The sequence below is a fragment of the Nyctibius grandis genome, chromosome 24, assembly GCF_013368605.1.
Source record: "Nyctibius grandis isolate bNycGra1 chromosome 24, bNycGra1.pri, whole genome shotgun sequence".
Lineage (NCBI taxonomy): Eukaryota > Metazoa > Chordata > Aves > Nyctibiiformes > Nyctibiidae > Nyctibius > Nyctibius grandis.
Genome location: NC_090681.1, coordinates 1,108,797 through 1,127,130, shown reverse-complemented (window position 1 = coordinate 1,127,130; position 18,334 = coordinate 1,108,797). Strand labels below are relative to the sequence as shown.

The following is an 18,334-nucleotide window of genomic DNA, read 5'->3' as shown; positions in this document are numbered from 1 at the left end:
TAGTGGGGGAAAATCCCAGCCCGGGGCTTTCCCGTGCGCGTCCTGAGGGCGCCCGTGTTCGGCCCCTCGGGTGAGGGCGGCAGGTGCGGGCCCGGCGTCCCGCTGCGGAGCTGGGGCGCTGCCAGGCCTCGTTCTTCCCGCACGGACACGCTCCGCGGCAGCCCTCGGTGACCGGCGGGCTCAGCCCGCTCCTCGGCTCCGTCCCGCTCCGCCCGGTCCGGCCCGGCCCTGAGGCGGCTCCGGCTGCTCCCGCCCCCGCCCCGTTGCCGAGCAACCCCGCCCGCTCGCGCCTCCGCCGCGCGCCACCCGCCACTTCCGGCCGCGCCTCCTTCCCGCGCGCACCCGGCGCCCGGAAGCCCCGCCCCCGGAAAGAGCGCGCGGCCCGGCGTGCGGGGGCGGGACTTCCGGCGGTTGGGGCGCGCGCGCGCGCGCGCGGCGGGGCAGAGCGGCAGCGCGAGCTGGGGCTGCGGGCGGCCACGCAACTTCCGCCCGGGGGCTCCGCGCGCCGCCGCCGCCTGAGGGCCCGGGCCGGGAGCTGCGGGCCGCTGAGGCGACGCGCCGGGCCGCGGCCTGCGGGGAGCGGGGCGGGCCGCCGCCCAGCGCAGCCCAGCGCAGCCCCGAGCCGGCCGCCGGGCCCGGCTGAGTGGCGGAGCCCGCAGCCCCCAGCGGCTGCGCCCAGCTCCATGAATGGAAATCGGCAGCGCAGGTGAGCGCGGGCGGCGGCGGGGCGGCCTGGCGGGGCTCGGCCCGCGGCGGCGGCGGGGGGGGAACGGGCACCGGCCCTGCCCCGCGCCCCCGCCCGCCGCTCGGCCGGAGCAGGGGCTCACGGCGCCTTTCACCCCCCCGGTTCCCGCCGCGGCCGAGCGGCGTGTGCTAAAGGGCTGGAGCGTTGCTGAGCTGCGGGGGGTCCGGGCTCGCCTTGTGGGCGAGCCGGGCGGGGAGGAGTTCTGCCCCGCCGGCCGGGCGCGGGAAGCCGCGGCAGCCCTTGGGGTAAAGCTCCGGTAACCGGGGGAGGCCGGGCACGCGTCCTGCTCTGCCGCCCGGTGTCCTGTGCCGAAGATAGCAGCGAATTAATTTTTTGTATTTCATAACGAGTGTTTCCCAGGCAGCGGCTGCAGGCCGGCTTGCATAATCCTGTAACTGCGGGGCTGGCTGCGAGGTACCGCCCGGAGAGCTGAGGCTTTACCCGCGGAACGGGCCGGTACCGGGGAGCGCTCGTTGCGGCATCTTGTGCCGGGCAAAGAGGAGCTCTTGGGCCCTTGTGCAGCGAGTCGGGGGCGCTGGGATTTGAAGGCTCATGGCTTGTGCCTTTGGGAGCGCTGCCGCGCAGCCACCCGCCCAGGATCGTCACGTTTTCGCCTTCAGTCGCTTCATCCTTTTAAATGGGAAGCACATGCTTAGTGCTCAAAAACTTTGTGTTTAAAATGTATTTTGAGAGTTGGAGAAAAACTGAAGCAGAAGTTCTATCAAAAGAATTTATTGTCGAGTCTGACAGAGAAGTGGCAGGAGAGTTCAGATTTGGGCAGTGTTTAATCAGATTTGGGCAGTGTTTAATTGGCAGTTCGTGCCGTAGCTGGATGGCAAAGGGAGCGTCAAAAGCTACCTGGAGTTCCCTTTCTGTCACTTCAGGAGGTGCCACAGCTAGTGAAAACAGGAGGCTGGAGGTGTTAATGCAGAACACGCGTTTTCATCTCTTCTTGTGTAGATACCTTTGAAACTTAGATGGAGATTTGAGTTAATGGTGGGTTTGGCTGGAAAAACTTGTCACCTGAGCTTTGTCCTTGCTTAGTGAGGTATATGGTGGAGCTGAAACCATTTAGAAAGATGCTGGATTTTAGCAATCTGGTGGAGTTCAGATGGGTATGTTCATAGTCTGTATGTGTTAAATAAACTTTAATTTGGGGCGCGGGTTATGGTGAAATCAAGTAAACTGCGGAATAGCAATAAAATGCTCACTGTGAAAAGGTGAAGTGAAGTAAAAGCAGGTCTCGGTAACAGATGAAATTCAGTGTCCTGCATCACACTTACACCAGGAGAGTGTTAAGTGAACTTCCAGAAGGCGGGTGTGTTAAGACAGGGCTGCCATGGGGCTGGGGATGCTCTGCCCCTCAAAGCAGGGTGCTGGGTATGTCTTCATTTACATTTCATGACTTGTTCCTTTGGAGTTCCCAGCTCTTTGTGTTAGGTGTCAGACTGGGTTTTCTTCACTCTAGTGTGGTATGTTTTCAACGAGGCACCAGAGACATCTTTACTCTTCTGTTCACTTTTCTATACAAGCTTTGGGCAGATAAGATTCTGAATTGCTTTTCTCTTTCTGCATTAAGCGTTTTGGGAGGACCATTGAAAGATACATTTTTGTGGGTGGGGTAGAGGAGGGAAGGGAAATGAATCATAAGTGCCTTCAAAAGTTGCCCTGCTCCGGAACATGTGTGATGGGGGTTACAGTGGAAGTTTTCCTCTGGAGTTGCAGTGGAAGCTGTTTGACTCATTTGAACTTTACAAATTGTTTCATCCTCGTAGCTTTACTTCCTTAGTGGTGAAGGTGTCGGGGTGTTTCTTGAGCTAACGTCCAGTATAAATTTAAAGAAATGACAGATATATAGGGGTTATGTGCCTTTCAACTCATCTGGTGTGCGTTTAAACAAGACTCTAATTGATCCTCAGTCTCCCGCTGTATCTTGCTCCAGCCAGTTTCTACAGTGGAGAGTTGAGAGTTTTGTTCTTAATGTTCTTCAGTCATAGTTTCTAATGCATTTTTCTGAAAATGATGAAATTCGTCATGAATTTATTGCTTTTAATTGTGCTCACGTGCAAAACTTGTTAGGATGTAACGTAGATTTTAGTATTATGTTTAAGGAACTTTTGTTTAGTAACTGCTAAAACTGTATTTTATTTTGCAAGGGGCTTTCCGGTAGCGTGGTTCTAAATTGAGTAACGTGACCGTGTGCCTCAGAGCTTACTGTTGTGCTCTTAGATATTTTTCAGACAGTAAATTGGAAAAAGGGGAACTGCTGGCATCTTAAATTTGAAACCTAAATAGCAGTAGATGGACAGCGTGTTTCACCCTCTCCATACCAGCAATTCAGAGTTAGTGAGTATGGGGGAGGAATTATGTAGTTTTCAAAACAGTAAATGTGAAACCAGGAAAATAAAAATGAGTGTGTTAAGAATTGCGTGTTTTCTTATAAAGTGGGGTTTTGGCTGTAAATGCAAGTAGGTGTTGGTAAAAGTTTCTTTTGGTGGCAAAACGTGGTGTATCTACACACACCAATAAAGACTCTGTCAGTTTGCCTTCCTGATTCTGGTCTGTGGAAATACCTTCGAGGGAAAAGCAGTGCTGTGTTTGCGTGGGTTCTCATGGTCTCTTCTCGTAGTTAGGTATTAACTTTGCAGTGTGCATATAAGCTCCTTTTTTGAGCTTGAAGTTCTTTATGATTAGATTTTTTTTGATGGTTCAGAAGCATTTGTTATCTTGTAAATGCTTCCAAAACACTTCGACTTCGTTAGGAAGGAACAAGTTAGCACACTGGTATTTACTCGTGCAGTTGGCTATCACTGAGCATGGCATGGAAATGTTGGCTTTTGATGAGTTTTAACATGACTTATTGTCTGCAAACCTTAAAAAAAAGCCTAAATTGCGACTAGGAATGTGCAGAAAACGTGGATTGCATTACTCATAAATAATGTAATGCCACCCAGCGAGGCTGCTGCTGCTGAAATAAGGCAGTTCATGATTTCTGGCATAAGTAAGGAGCTTGATTATTGAAACCAACATTTAAATATAATCTTCCCTATCTATTTTTTTAATCTAGAATTAACTTATTTTTCGGTAGTGATGAGATTTTCTTTGAGCTCCGCAGGCTGGGCCTCCGAGTCCAAGCAGAGGCCAGGGGCCCTCTGAAAGGGAATCTTTTTTTCCCCCCTCCCTCCATGGCGAGCTTTCTCCATGTGCCGACTCCAGCCTGGGGATGGGCTCTGTTAGACAAATCTGCCTCGTGTCACCGAGCCAGCGTTTAAATAATATTTTACCTGTTAAGTCCTCTAGCATGTGTTTAAGGCTGTTCAGTCACCCATTCAATTAGAGGTTTAGAACTGTTTTATAAACAAAAAGAAAACTATTAAGTAATCATCTGTTAATATTATTTTGTTTTGTAATGCTGAAGTGCACAGGAGGAAAGAGGATAATTTTTTGCTGGAAGCCTGGTACTGATGTCTCTCTCTGTAAGGAGGGATCATGTCAGGAAATCTGTATTTTCTATTAGCACCTTGCTAGAAATCAGTATTTTGCTTCCTGCTGTAAAACTGCCTTGCATGCCAAAAGCTTCAATTTTCCGTAAAATGGTTTGTTGAAAGTATTTGCAGGTTTCTGTGCTCATGCTCCCTCTGTTCAGGCTTTATTCCGACGAGGGCTTCGCTCGGTTGCTAGGTAGATCCAGGCCTGCGCTTGGCTGCGCGCCAGATGTGTTCTATACTGCCAGCTCTATTGCCATAGAAATTACAGTCAATTTTTGTTGTGTTTAATCTTTATTATAACATCTATAATGCCACAGAACAAAAGATTCTGGTTCAGAGCTCATTTAAACCACAGCGGTCTGGAATATGATCTGACTTTAACAGGAGTTTCCAAGTTGTGGATCTGAATACCGACAGTGCCAGTTCCCGCTGTGTTCAGGTTCTGTTGGAGTAAATGGTTCTGTTGGCGGAGGTGCCACATAATCACACTTGAAATTATTTTCATTGTCCATGTATTTTTAATGTTACTCTGAACTTCAGCTCTTTGAAAAAGTAGTATTGGTGTTATTTTTTTCTTCCACAATGTATTTCATAAACAATACGCTTGTTCTTAGCACTTTTTTTTTTAATGTTTTGAAATATTAATTTCCTCACTAAGCCCTCTAAAAGGGACAATTCCTTTTTCATCTCTTTTGGGGTTTTGTTGAAATATTGGATTAAATATCAGCAAAGCTCTTCAAAGTATTGTCCATCCCTTATCAGGGAGCCACGTGGTTATGGGCCGGAGGTTATTTGTCGTGTTACCCAGCCCGGTGGGGCAGGCACGGCTAACCAGCTTACGGTGCTGTGCACGTTGGGCTGGAGCAGTAACGTCCCGTATGTGCCCGTGGGAAATACCGCTGTAAATCCCCCTGTGAAATGCAACAGGGATTCGAGATACCTGCTGCTGAACGGGGCAGGGCGGCAGGGACAACCCGTGGTCTGTGTGCGCTGCTGTGCCCAGCACAGCCCGGGGCGCTGCTGGTGGAACTCCCCTGCTTTAGTGTTAGACTGTTTTGCAGGTGTATTGCAGGGGCGTTTGCTCCCATGGCTTCAGCAAATGCTGTGAACGTTAATTTATAAATTGATAAACATTTAGGTCCTGAAGAGTTGTGTTTTTTTTTTTTTTTCTAGCTTGGGTTATTACTGATTGAAACGCTTAGTTAAGTATTTTCTCTGCAGCTTTTTCCTGTATGTTTTCTGATGGGTAACCGTACATTCAGCAGGTTCAAGTTATTTAGTGGCAGATCTTGTATCTCCTTGAAACATACTCCCTTGCTGTGTGAAAGCCTTCCAAGAATCGGTCTGAAGTGTCCATTCCTATCTGTGTGTTCTTTGTTCCATGTTATAAATCAGTTGACTCTCAATGTTGGGGGCTTTCCTTAACTGGTTTTATGAATTGAATACTATCCTGGCACGCTAAACAGCCTTGGTTTATGTTTTTTCTTGGATTTTTAAGAACACACTGGGCATACATACATATCTGATGCTCTAATGGCAGAGTAGTAAGTTTCTTAAACACAAAGAAGTTTCTCTTTAAAGAAACCCTGCTGCAGTAATGCTTTTGCAAAGATCTTTGAAACCTTAACGACTTTGTTTTTGCAATGGTTAAATAACATGAAGGAACACGTCTGCCAATCGTAGCTATTCGGTGCTATTTAGACTACTACTACTTTTAGCGTTTTTGGTTCGCGTGGTTATTTCCATTAGCCTGACACAGGCCTTAGGCATGAGGCTGAGTGAGTCACTGATGTGATACGGGAGCAGTAGCTGTCCTCAGAGAGCATCGCTTGTTATTTGTGTTTTATTGGGGTTTGAGTCACCGGTTTGAAGGCAGTGACACAGACTTCCACAACATGCAATCTGGCAATTTTGTGTATTTTGAAAGCAGGGTATTCGGAGCGGGTGCTAGTGTGTTTGGACAGTGATAACAGAATTGAATAACTACGTACTCGTGTTTTTTAAGTTAACTTGTCCAAGGGAGCCTGTGTATCACACAAACTGAGAGCAAAATCAGCTGAATTTTTAAAAATTATTCCTGAATAATGTGTAGACCTGCACTTCTTATTCATTTATTGGTCACTTAATTCCTGTTTGCCAGAATCTGGGTTGTAACTTCTTCCAGGGTGAGCTGTTTCCTGAGGAGCCGTGTGTGGCACAGCTGAACAAGTGAGGCTAAAGAAAGCCTTTGTCTTAACAACTGGTATTTTCTTGTTTTGCTCACCCGTGTTTTCCAGGGAGCGGAGGTTGGAGGCCTGCTTGCATACTTGGCTTTGGCCAGAGCATTTCTTTTATGACCCAGGGTTTTGAAGTGCACTCTGCCTCGTGTTAGTAACTGAATATCAGTTCTGTGTTTCAGGTTTTTGCCCCTGTGCAGTTAATCACTAGGATTCTGTTATCTAAGCAAAGGGGTAAATAGGGGGTAGCATTGCCCTCGAGGGGGTTATCTCTGCTCCTGCAGTTGGGTGCTCACTTAAAAGTTCAACTTAGTGCAACTTCCAGAGAAGATGGGGACAGAGATTTCAGCCACACTGTATCTCCCTGTTCTGTGCACTTCACCTTCTTCCCTTAGCCTTCCTGAAGACGGTCTTCACACTGTTTCATCTGTGCTTACAGATTTTAGCAACTGTTTTTACTTTTTACATTGTTTTAACAATGGGGCGAGGGGAGACAGGGCAGACCGGACTGTAGCAACCTTCTTAACACTCCCTTTATTTCAGCAGGTTTGTTAGCATTTCCTACAGATAGGAACTGAATATAAACTATGGCATGGACGTCTTTGTAATATTAAAATAAGCTATTGAGTCATTTATGTCACTCAAATGTTTAGTAGTAACTTTTTGCATATGCTCATGTTCTGAAAATGTATCTGGAGTAAATTGTAGAGCTGCTTTTACTCACGTGACAGTATTTAAATGAAGAAAAAGTTGAAGAGAACAGATGCTTGGAACAAGTTTTGCATAAGCATAGTCTGTGAGGGTGTTTTGAAGGATGCTTCTTGGTTTATGTTTTTGGTTTATCTTATGGCTCGAAGCCAAGCCCGCTCAGAATTTTTTGGTAGGTTTCTGGGTAGAGCCAGGCAAATGTTACGGTGGAACTTGGCTTTGACGTTCACCTGTTCTCAATACACGCTTTCCTTCAAGATAATGCGGTTTTTTTTCCAGGAATGGTGGAGATTAATCAAAAGGCAAATAAGACATTTTTACCAGCCCTTGACATTTTGACTCTTCTATGAAAATGAGTGGGCTGGAGTTGCTGTCTGCGTCACTGAGTGGGAGTAGAGGGGAGAACTTTTAACGAACTTAATCGAATGCTCTGTAAATCATGACATTTGTACGATGAGTAATTTTTTAAAACTCTAGCTACAAAGCATGTTGGTTTTGTTGTTTCTTCACTGGAAAAAGCTATTTTTAAGTGGAAATACCAGTAGAAATTCTTGAAAGTGGACTACGTTTACTACTGTGTTTGGTTTTGTAAGGCATGAATAACCTTGAGCGGAGGGTTCTTATCTAAATGATGCAAAGTAAATTAAATAGATCACCAGATGAGAACGTAACGTATATTACTAGACAGGCATTTTTGACTGACTTTCGAAATACCCATCTCTTATTGAAGGTTTTGGTGGTTTCTCTGAGCAGCTGTGGATATTATTCTCTAAGTAATCAGGAGTTTTACAATCCTGTGTCTTAATCTGAGTCTTTCCTCTTCTGGTCAGTTGGCTTTGTCGGTGCAGTTAGACAGGAGGTAATGGTTTTACTCTTCATCCATTTTCAGCCAGCAAAGTTCAACAATAATCTGTCTTCCAAGAGTAAGCTAATAGTGGCAATAAAATTAAGAGTTCATCGCAAACAACCTACATCGTCCAGAACTGCTTCCATTTTTCTGTTGTGTGGCAATTTCGTTATTACTGGGGTGTTCGGAAGAGACTCGTAAAACCTTTTGTGTTCTAATGGCAGACAGGCTTTCCACAATGGTAAAGTGTTACAAGGAGAAGCACTCTTTTGTTGTTTGTTTAGGAAATCTCCTGATTTTATTCATGCTAATCACAGAAGCTGAAACTCATCAGTAAGAAAACAGTTTAGATGTGGGTGGCGGCTCATGGAGGAGAAATGGGCAAGTGTTCGTTTGGAATTTAATAAGTTAACACGCTGTTTGATGTGTGCTGGTTGATACAGCTCATTTTCCTGTCCTCCAGTGAGCTGGCTCTGGTGCCTGCCTGGTCGTCCTGTGAGCTGGTTCAGGGAACTGCCTTAGACTGAAAAAGGGAGCGCATTAGTAAGTCTCAACGGGAGACAAGTGTGTGTACCTGCAAATGCAAGGAGCCTTATGTATTTTTAAACTGCTGAAACGTAAGCAAGTAGTGCCTTTGCAGCACAGCTTGTCTGTTGTGCTTATCTTCTAACCTGGGATATTTTTTTCTTTCGCAGGACCCGTCGGGGCACAGCCCCTACTCATGGTGCCCAGACGTCCTGGCTATGGCACCATGGGCAAACCCATTAAACTGCTGGCCAACTGCTTCCAAGTTGAAATCCCAAAGATTGATGTCTACCTCTATGAGGTGGATATCAAACCAGATAAGTGTCCTCGGAGGGTGAACAGGTAAGAAGGTGAAATTTGTCTTGTAAATTATACTGATACTGAAATTTTTAAGCAACAGAGGGACCCACTGAAGTAAATATAGTCTCTGTGTAGCTTCAAATCTGAGCATTAGGCTGTGGAGACCTGTGTGCAAGTTCTCACAAACATCTGTGAGCCAGGTACAGAGCCTTGTCCAGGTTCTCTTCAGTTTGGTTGTGACCAGGTGCTATGAAGTGGACCAGCCATTAGTAGTCACAGTACTTTGTGAGCTGTTTGGCAGCAACCCCCGTTCTTCAGGGCAGAAATTAAAATTAGATTAAAATGGACTAAGGGAGACAAAGCTGTAAGAACTGTGGTAGCTCCAGCAGTTGCAGGCTGTGATTCTCTGTAGTTAGTTGTTTCCATAAGAGTGGGAGAAACTACAGATGCTTGAAAAGAGTGCATTTAAAATAAGTTGTTTTAAAAGAGCAACTAGATTTTATTTCAAATTTAAAAGAAAAAAAAAATCCCTTTCATGGTGCTGTTTGTAGGGTAACTTCAAGCTTGCTTCCAAAACCAAAATTGATGTTTGTCACAGCTTGTTTTAGTTGGTTATGCTTTAGAGAAATGCTGTGTCTTCTGAAATTTCAGATCATGTGGACAGACAAAAGCATTTGATTTGAGTTAGTAAAGTAACTCTGTGTGAAATGATCAATATTTTTGCTTACTTACCTAATAACGATTTCCTGAAGGGCGTGTTTGCAACTGGTACAGCTTTTCATGCCTTTTGTGAGTCTCAGATCGAGTATCTAACCGTTGCTTTTGACTTTCGTTAGCTTATGTGAGGGTTGGTTGTTTCCCAGAAGTGCTTTTTATAGACTGGAGTTAATTTTAAGTGCTTTTTGAGGTTTCTCATTTATAAATCTAATCATTGTGGTATAGATGTAGTTCAGATGCACGTGTAACTTTGTCCAGAAGCTCGTCAACTTTCTATTCTACCATTAAAGACACTGTCTTGCTTTTCCTTATTCGTGTGACTAACCAGTAGAAGCAGTCATCTGGTTTTTGTCAAGGTAAACTGAGAAGACTAATTGAACACAGCCAGCAAACCAACAAGTTGCTTTAATAGTCAAATATTTTCATATGAAAGACTAAATTTGTTTTCAAATTTGACAGCAAGTACAGTATATAAATTATGAATCCTAATATAAGCTGTAGTTTAAAATCTGAAAGCTGAGGATAAATCTTGCATGCAAATTGTTTTTTTCAGAGTAGGGAACCGTGAAATTGGTTATTTAAAAATACTACTACGTTACCAGCTTTCATGTGTGTAAAAAATGTGGCAGATGTTAGTTAAAAACTGCAAAAGCTTGTATAAATGAGCCCAATAAAAGAATATAGTATCTGCTGAATAAATGACTTTGGATAGTGTGCTGTGGATTAGGCAGAGAGGAATGGCTTTCATTAGTCTAAGTTGAAATCAGTATACTCAAATACCTGCTTTGAAGAATTTTCCCGAGGAATATATTTTTCCCTTTCCCTTGCACGCTGTGACAGTTATTTCTAAGTCGTCAGTGGATTTACAGAGACTCAGCTATTCTGAAATAGTTTCTAACATCCTGTCTGCATGCTTGTATTTGGAATAAATAGGGGGTTTAGTTCCTGAATAGTTGCTCTTCTGTTTAAATTCACCTGCATCTTTATGAGCTTTTAGCTGTAGGGAGGCTTTAAAATCTAGAGTGTCTTCTGTTTCCTTCTCACTTCCCTTTATAGCGTTGTTCTGTACGGCTGTTTCCGCTGTGTTGTAAGCTGGCGAGCAGAAGGTGAATAACGCTGCGCTTGGACGCACACCGGAGGTGTGAGATGAACAGCAGAGCTGCAGCTGAGGACTCCAGCACGGGAGCTGGGTTTTACAGAGCCTCTTGCTTTCTCCCTCCTGCTCCTACGCTTCATCACTAACTTTTATCCCTCTGCTTTTGCCACAGGTTATGTGACAACAAGGTGGCGCTTAGGGAGGTAGTTTCTTTTTGCACACTTGTCCCTGTGTGTGGTGTTCCAAGGGAGCAGAGGACCAGGCAGAGTGGGGTTTTCAGATAAGATGGGGTTGTGCAGGATTACAATTGAGTGCTAAGTAGATATTTTGAAGTTGCTTAAATATATTGATGTGCTTTTAGCCAGTGAAAGAGCGTGGATTCTCAAAGTCTAGTAACATGGAGAACTGTGAAATGGAGAATTTCTCTTCCCTTGCCCCAAGTCCCAGCTGCGAGGTGAAAGTACCGCTAACTTTGCTTGAAGAGGAAGTCAATATTTATCCTCTTCCTGAAGTACTTTAGGTTAATATTGCCTGGTCAGGAAATGGTGTACTGGTAAGCTGCTGCTTTGCACGAGTGCTGGTTTGCATGTGCTTAAAAAGAAAAGTGTTTTGTTTCTGTAGAGTAAGGGAATTATGATGTATCAAGTAAGACACAGTTGCTGTGCCACTGAAGCACAAAGAATGCCCGAAGAATTCCAATCCTGAAGGCATGTTTCAGTCAGAGGTATTGCAAAAGTCTCTTTGGATCTACTACTTCTATCAAGAAGCCTTTTTATATCAGATGAAAATTTTATGGTGTTTTTTTCAAGTGTAATTTCAGTGCTTGTATCAGGTTACTGTTTTCTTTATTGCCATCAACTTATAATAAAGCTAGTTGGGAGAATCTGTAATTGTGTGCAAATTTGGTCAGGCTTTTCCTTGATTTTGTTGTAAAAACTCAAGATTATTAAGTCTCAAGGACTTAAGACTCTGCTAGGGTACCTCATTTCTATATACGATGTAGACAGAATTCAAAACTCTTGTTATTTGAAGAGCGGATGAACTTTACTGGTAGCCAGTGCAATTAACTGTACTGCTTTCATGAACGAGCATAGCTTTCAGTTAACGAGTTTGTACTCGTTTTTCATAATACTAGCTTGTGGGTTTCTTTCAAGGTAAGTGTGTCCTTGCTTTGTGTAATAAAGGTTATACAAAGGCCTCAGTCTTTTCTGGGACTTTCTGAAATTATTTCAGTAACAATGCCTTCCAGTATTTGAGCATTTGCATTGATTCTGATTTTATTCTTTAGTCTTTATCTGTTATTTTAGTTGAAGTATGTGAAGCACCTTTGTGGAATATCAGTGGGTGTTCTGTAATTCACTTGAGTAATACGTTTGTTGAAACTATTTCAGCAAAACACAGGGTGTGTGGGAGCCAGTTGCAGTCTGATACTTCTTTGCAAGCATCTTCAATGTAAATATCAACTTTTCTAGGGAGGTGGTGGACTCAATGGTGCAGCATTTTAAAGTGACAATATTTGGGGACCGTAGACCGGTTTATGATGGGAAAAGAAGCCTCTATACAGCCAATCCACTTCCTGTGGCCACTACTGGGGTAAGATAACTGGGGAAAAAGTAGATATTTTTAATCTTAGGAAAGAAAAAGAAACAAGCCCAACTTCTAATATTGTTGAGTTCAGAAAAACTGGAAGTATCTTACAATATCTATACTGAAGTGGAATCCTTTTAATGTATTTTCTGCAAATTCCAATGTGTATAAATGTGCGTGTAATAGTTGCATTCAGAACCTCCCCTAGAATTTAGTAGCCTCTTTCTACAGCAAAATCATTAAATACTCAGTTTTACAGACTGTAATACAGTATCTTACGGTGAAGTACTATTAAAAAAAGTCAAACCACAGTTTCTTTGGAATGAAGAGTTTTCTGATTCAAGATGACAAAAAGTTACGTGATCCTCTTCTGCTCGGTGAGGACCCAGTTCTCTTTATTTTGTGCATTTGATAATGTACTTTTATCACATGTGCTGTGTCCTAAATATCTGAGTTTTTTAGTCTCTGGCCCAGTTATGGGAAGGAGTGGAAACTCAAGGCTACCAGACTGGAGATAACAGCTGCCTTTTTTTTCTTTTTTATTTTTCCTCCCTCCCCCATCCAGGTGGATTTGGATGTGACATTACCGGGAGAAGGTGGAAAAGATCGTCCCTTCAAAGTGTCAATAAAGTTTGTTTCTCGGGTGAGCTGGCACTTGCTGCATGAAGTTTTGACAGGAAGAACCTTGCCTGAGCCTCTGGAACTAGACAAACCTATCAGCACTAACCCTGTTCATGCTGTCGATGTGGTGCTACGACACCTACCCTCCATGAAGTAGGTTCACTGTCTTCCTGCAGTCTGTCTTTACCTGAAGTATCCCCACTGGGAGACCTTCATCCCTGTTTCTTCACAAGTGAAAAGAAAAAGTGATCATTTCCCTTACGCAGCACAGCTGGTTAGCTGAACTGGGAAGACTGAAGCTAATTATGTAGAAGGGTGTATTTCTGTAGACATGTAAACTCCAGAGCAGGTGATGTATTTGTTTGAAAAGATCAGGAGACACTTACAATAGGCCTTAATCGAAACACTGAGAGATTCCAGTATGCTGTAGCACTGCTTTCATGTTTTTCTGTTCAAGGTGAGCCAAGTACGTGTACTTGATGGCAGTGACTGTCTAAAAGCACGAGTCTTTTTAATCCGTTGATACACTTACAGCTTCCTGGTGCACAGAATTCAAAAAAACATAATGCTGTGTGTTATAAACCTTTTTATAGAGTTCTTTTAGCAATATTTTATTTTTGGAAAGCAGTAGCATAAACGTGTGGTCATCTTTTTCCCTAGGTATACCCCTGTGGGCCGCTCCTTCTTCTCAGCTCCAGAAGGCTATGATCACCCCTTGGGTGGGGGTAGGGAGGTCTGGTTTGGATTCCATCAGTCTGTTCGGCCTGCCATGTGGAAGATGATGCTCAATATTGATGGTATGTTGGGGTTCAGGGGTAAGAATAAAGATGATAACAAATGTGCCTCTAAGAATAAAAATGACCTCACCATTCGGTCATTTTACTGTCATGTGCTTGAGTTTGTGGTACCACATTTCTGTGTGATAACAACTTCTGGTGCCATCTGTGCAGAGGGATTTAGTAACCAGAAGCCATCTTGTACACTGATTTCTTAATTCATATTGTAAATAGTAAAGAGTTAAAGTAGCGTGGGGTATGTTGCTAGAATTTATATCAGAATAAGAAAACTTTCAAACTTTAATTGCTTTGTAAGCAAGAAGTTTTCACCTGAAAAATACTTGTGTCTCATTGCTCAGTTTGAAGATTTAGTAGCCGTCTCATGCAATATCCTTATGAAGCACAACATTAACTGTGAAGTCAGCCTACTGCAGAAGTTGTAATGATGATAGTAGAGTGAGATTGTAATAATGAAGTATGCATAATAATGAATAATGAAGCATTATGCATACATTGGCTTCCTGTTCAGCCAGTTCAGACCAGACCCATATGGCAAAGGCTAGCCAGCAACCCTAGTCTTATTTTCTGGGTTTGTCATCATGTCAGTGTTTGGGCAGAAATTCACCTGCTTAAAAAAAAAACCAACACCCTATGTAGGAAGCAAAAGCCTCACATAGCTTGTTTTCCTGCTTAATTTCTGTATTGGTACATCCACAGTGATACAGGCAAGCTGCTTAAGACGTGTCTCTGTGCAGCTGTCCCCAGTGGGTGTTGTTCAACACTTCCAAGAAAACTCTGAGATACACCACAAACACTTTTGTGACTAGGGCGAATTGAGGTGGGCTTTCTTATGCAAAACCAGGGCTGCTTTGCACCGCTTTATTAAGTCCTGGATGAATGCATCTGAGATCAGCTGGTGCGTGTGCCAGCCTCCCTGGTTCTGTAAGCGCTCCGAGTCTCTTTAGTTGTTAAACCTCTATTGAAAAACGTCAGTGTTTGAGCTGCAGGTGCTGCCTAAATTTTTCTCTAATTCACATTCTGTTCTCACTGTCTGTTTGAAATGCTTTGTAAAACCGAGGTAAATAGTCTGTCTTTTTTGCACTAGGTTAAGCACTCTAAATCACCTTGTGCTTAGCATCTGTCTTGGAGCATAATAAAATGTTGCAGACGATATTGAGCTTTCATGCTGAAAATTTGCAAGTCCGTGTGCTCTGGTTTACCTAAATTGTGGATGATATTCATGTGACTTCGGAGGGGTTTGTTCCTGTAAAATTGCCTTTCAAACAGCAGCTCTGATGTAGCTATTGTTTGAAAAATGAATTTAAAAATCTTCCCTGTCAGAGAAATAACCAGTACTAGTATCTCTGTGCTGGGTACTGAGCTAACTACAGTTCAGGTAGGACAAGAGTATTAATTTACACCAATTTATGATGTGCTGTGCTATTACTTTCTGTGAAGCAAGTTTTTCTTACCAGCATTAGAAAGCAGAGCACTAACTCTTGCAGTAGAAATTTTTCAGTCCTTTCTGTGAATGAGAAACTTAAGAACTGCGTAAGGTATGATTTACAGGGCAGTCACTTTATGTTGTGGTTTGAGGCTGCAAAGATAACATTCAAATCCCATCGCTCGATTTTTTCTAGTTGTTTAACTTGTACGAGGTTCTCTGCAAAACCTGTTTCTCTCTGTGTCGCTTGTGTTGCTGTGGGAGCCGAACCGCGCGCTGGCGGTGGCTGGGGGTGTGAGCTGTTTGTGTTCATTCAGTAATCTGCATCCGGAGGTGTTGGCCGGAGCGCGTCGAGTGAAGTTGGCAGCCTGCTGAAGTGACGCATGTCTGAAGAATGTTTCGTTGTATTAGCACAGAGATGTGGTGGTTTTGGTACACGAGATCTGGAAAACTAATAAAACGTTTGCCAAGTGTTTCTTTGCTGTTGTCGCCATTTAAAGTTTTAAATGTATGGAGTAGTTTGCTTGTGTTGGAGCTGTTGTAGTGCCACCTCACCTTTCTCACTAACAGGTATGGTTTCAGTTGCTTATGACTTTGTCAAGCAGATTGTTTATGGTCTTCCTTCCATGGAATGAGTCAACTGCCCGGTTTTAAAAACAGTTTGTTGTCACTTAATGTGATTGTGTCGCTAGTATGCAAGGAGGGTAAGAGATTTTGGTAGATCAAGGGTTGCACCCACCACTACACTAACATAATTTGTGTATAGACAAAATAGTGCTCGTGTTTCTACCAAATATCATTTCAATAATTGAGCAGATCGTATCATTGACAAAATTACATTGCATATTGAATAATCTCAGCGTTTCATGTTTCTCTCTTCAGTAGAGATGTATTAATACTGTCTCTGCTTTCATCTTCACACAGAGTCGAAAGGGAACGTCTCTCGGGGACATTACAGCTCTCTAGAAATAAATGTTATCTGGGGAAAAACCCTTTCAAAACTCTGAAATGCAAAGTAGTTGCAGGATGACTGTGCTGGAGACTGATGTGTCACTGGGGGCCCTGCGCTGGCGTTTGTGTACTTAGCTGTTGCAAGGCTTGCTAATCTATTTTTAAAAATGTGTGCTGCAGAGCGTTTACTTGAGGGTTATGTGGAATTTTAAAAAGCATTCATTTATATACTGCTTCACAACGTTCTGACTTGGGTTTTTTTACACTTAGTATTTTTCTCATTTTAGTTTCTGCCACTGCCTTCTACAAAGCACAACCTGTAATTCAGTTTATGTGTGAAGTTCTTGACATTCATAATATTGATGAACAACCAAGACCTCTGACTGATTCTCATCGGGTAAAATTCACCAAAGAGATAAAGGGTGAGTAGAAATCTATCTGTTCTGTCCCAGGTACACAGTCAAGTTAATTCTAAGGGACTTGTTTTAACTGGAAACCTGCTGGTTAGCATGGATCAGAAGGGCCCTGGAACTGCCAAGGGAATTGCAGTATGCCCTGGTTGTAGTTCTAGTCCTGAATGAAAGAATGCAGCTCTACAGAAATGAAAGATGAAAAATGAAGTATGTTCCCAGTGGCTTAAAGAGGGAAAGAGAAAGTGTATTGTTTGTTGCCTGAATAGAGGTGAGTGGCTGCTGCCTTGCTGGCTGGCTAACCTTTTATGAGCGAGGGTCACTGAGGCCATAGCGGTATTGTGCGGTAGGTCTCCCGCTGTTTAAAAGCTGAGGCAAAGTGAAAATTGGTTTCAAAGCAGATATCATTGATTCTTTGAAAGTATGCCGTTGCAGTGACTTCTAGTAACTTACTGCCTTATGGAAAAACAAGTACCGCTTGCTAACTTGCAGCTGAAGGCCAAATTCCATTCCAAAGGAATTGCATAAGCTGCTGGTTTGAGTAGTTTCACTCCATGTATGCTACTTTGCTTTGCATTTTCCCATATCTTTTCATGCCAGTGTAATTTGCAGAGAGAGAAGCCTTGAAAGAGCTTGGCTCTTCAAAGCTCTGTTCTTAAATGCTTGTGTTACTTGATGCAAGATTAGACTATGTTGAAATACTGGACAGCAAAAAAATGAATCTGAACTATAGTTGTAAACTGATGTGTTCATAAAATAGACATCAGTGAAAAAAAACCTTAAAGGAATTCTTTTGTAGCAGTCCTAACATGCCTCCTTTTTACATCTACCTGTCTGTTTTCATTCTGGAAGACAGGTTACTGGAGGATGAGAAGCTGTCTCTGCTTGATCTTGGGTGCCTCAGACACTTTGTTACTGTAGGCAGACACTATTGAAAGGTTACCTTTGCTGTCAATATTTATTTTTACTACTGTAGTATCTGGGAACTCCAGCCAAGGCGTTGTTATCACGTGTAGTGAAACAAACCCTGCATTAAAGAATTGGCAGCCTGAGCAGCTCTGTGGGAGGGTGGTGCCTTCTGTAGTGTCAGAGCAGATTAATGACAAAGCAGAGAATGGGTTCCAGAGATCTCTGTATTCACAGCCCTTTTCTGCTTGGCCACGGTGCTTCATGGGTTTTTTTGTTGTATTTTCTCTTAATGCTGTAGCAGGGCAGTGGTAGTTTATTTTTGATTATGCTGTCTTCTAAGTAATACTGATGTTAATGTTGCAATTAGTGTTGTCAGGAATCAATGAAGTACAGTTGATAGTTCTTTGGGACGTCTGTGTCCCTAGTAAACTAAACACAGTATCTGCTTTCTGGTACCTGGGGACCTGACTTGATGTGGGGTGTTCAGTCTGTGCTCCACACTCCACCCGAGCCTCGACAGGACAAGTCATCCAACTGCTTTCTCAAAAGCCTTTACTAGTAGACTGTAGCCTGAATCGTTTGGGTGGCAAGGCTCTGTTTTCAACTGTCTTTTCTTCTGTGGGGCTAGGGAAAGGCAGAGCAGTGTGTCGGTGCTATGCAGCACTTGTGTGATAAGCTCAGTACTTCCAGCAGATGTTGAGTCTACTCTCGATGTGCAGTACAGACAGTGCATGCACAGATCATAGCAACAGCCGCTGAGAGCCTCTTGGAGCTGCCATTGTTGTTGTCTCTATTATTGTGGATAGAGTCAAGTCAGGTGAGCCTCTGGTCTGTAGGCTGAGTGCTTTTAGATGAGATCTTCAGCTGCTCAAAATGTAAAGTTAAACTTGGTCAGTGAAATTAAAGAAAATTACAGGCTGAATGTGGACACAAAGCTGGGGGGGAAATGAACAATAAGCTGGAAATCTGGTTTTGCCATTTTAATTTCACTTAT

The 18,334-nt window shown here is 43.5% G+C and overlaps 1 protein-coding gene across 2 annotated transcripts in view; it reads left to right on the top strand.

The window, feature by feature from the left end:
* Positions 1–624: 624 nt before the first annotated feature.
* Positions 625–18,334, top strand: part of AGO3 (argonaute RISC catalytic component 3) — a 37,968-nt gene continuing 20,258 nt past the window's right edge. For both annotated transcript variants that reach the window (XR_011049699.1, XM_068417847.1), the window contains exons 1-6: positions 625–706; positions 8,700–8,871; positions 12,115–12,235; positions 12,795–13,003; positions 13,511–13,647; positions 16,309–16,443. Coding sequence is in view for 1 of the 2 variants with exons in the window: in XM_068417847.1 (XP_068273948.1) it covers positions 688–706; positions 8,700–8,871; positions 12,115–12,235; positions 12,795–13,003; positions 13,511–13,647; positions 16,309–16,443 (793 nt within the window). In the remaining variant the exon portion in view is untranslated. The remainder of the gene's footprint in view (positions 707–8,699; positions 8,872–12,114; positions 12,236–12,794; positions 13,004–13,510; positions 13,648–16,308; positions 16,444–18,334) is intronic.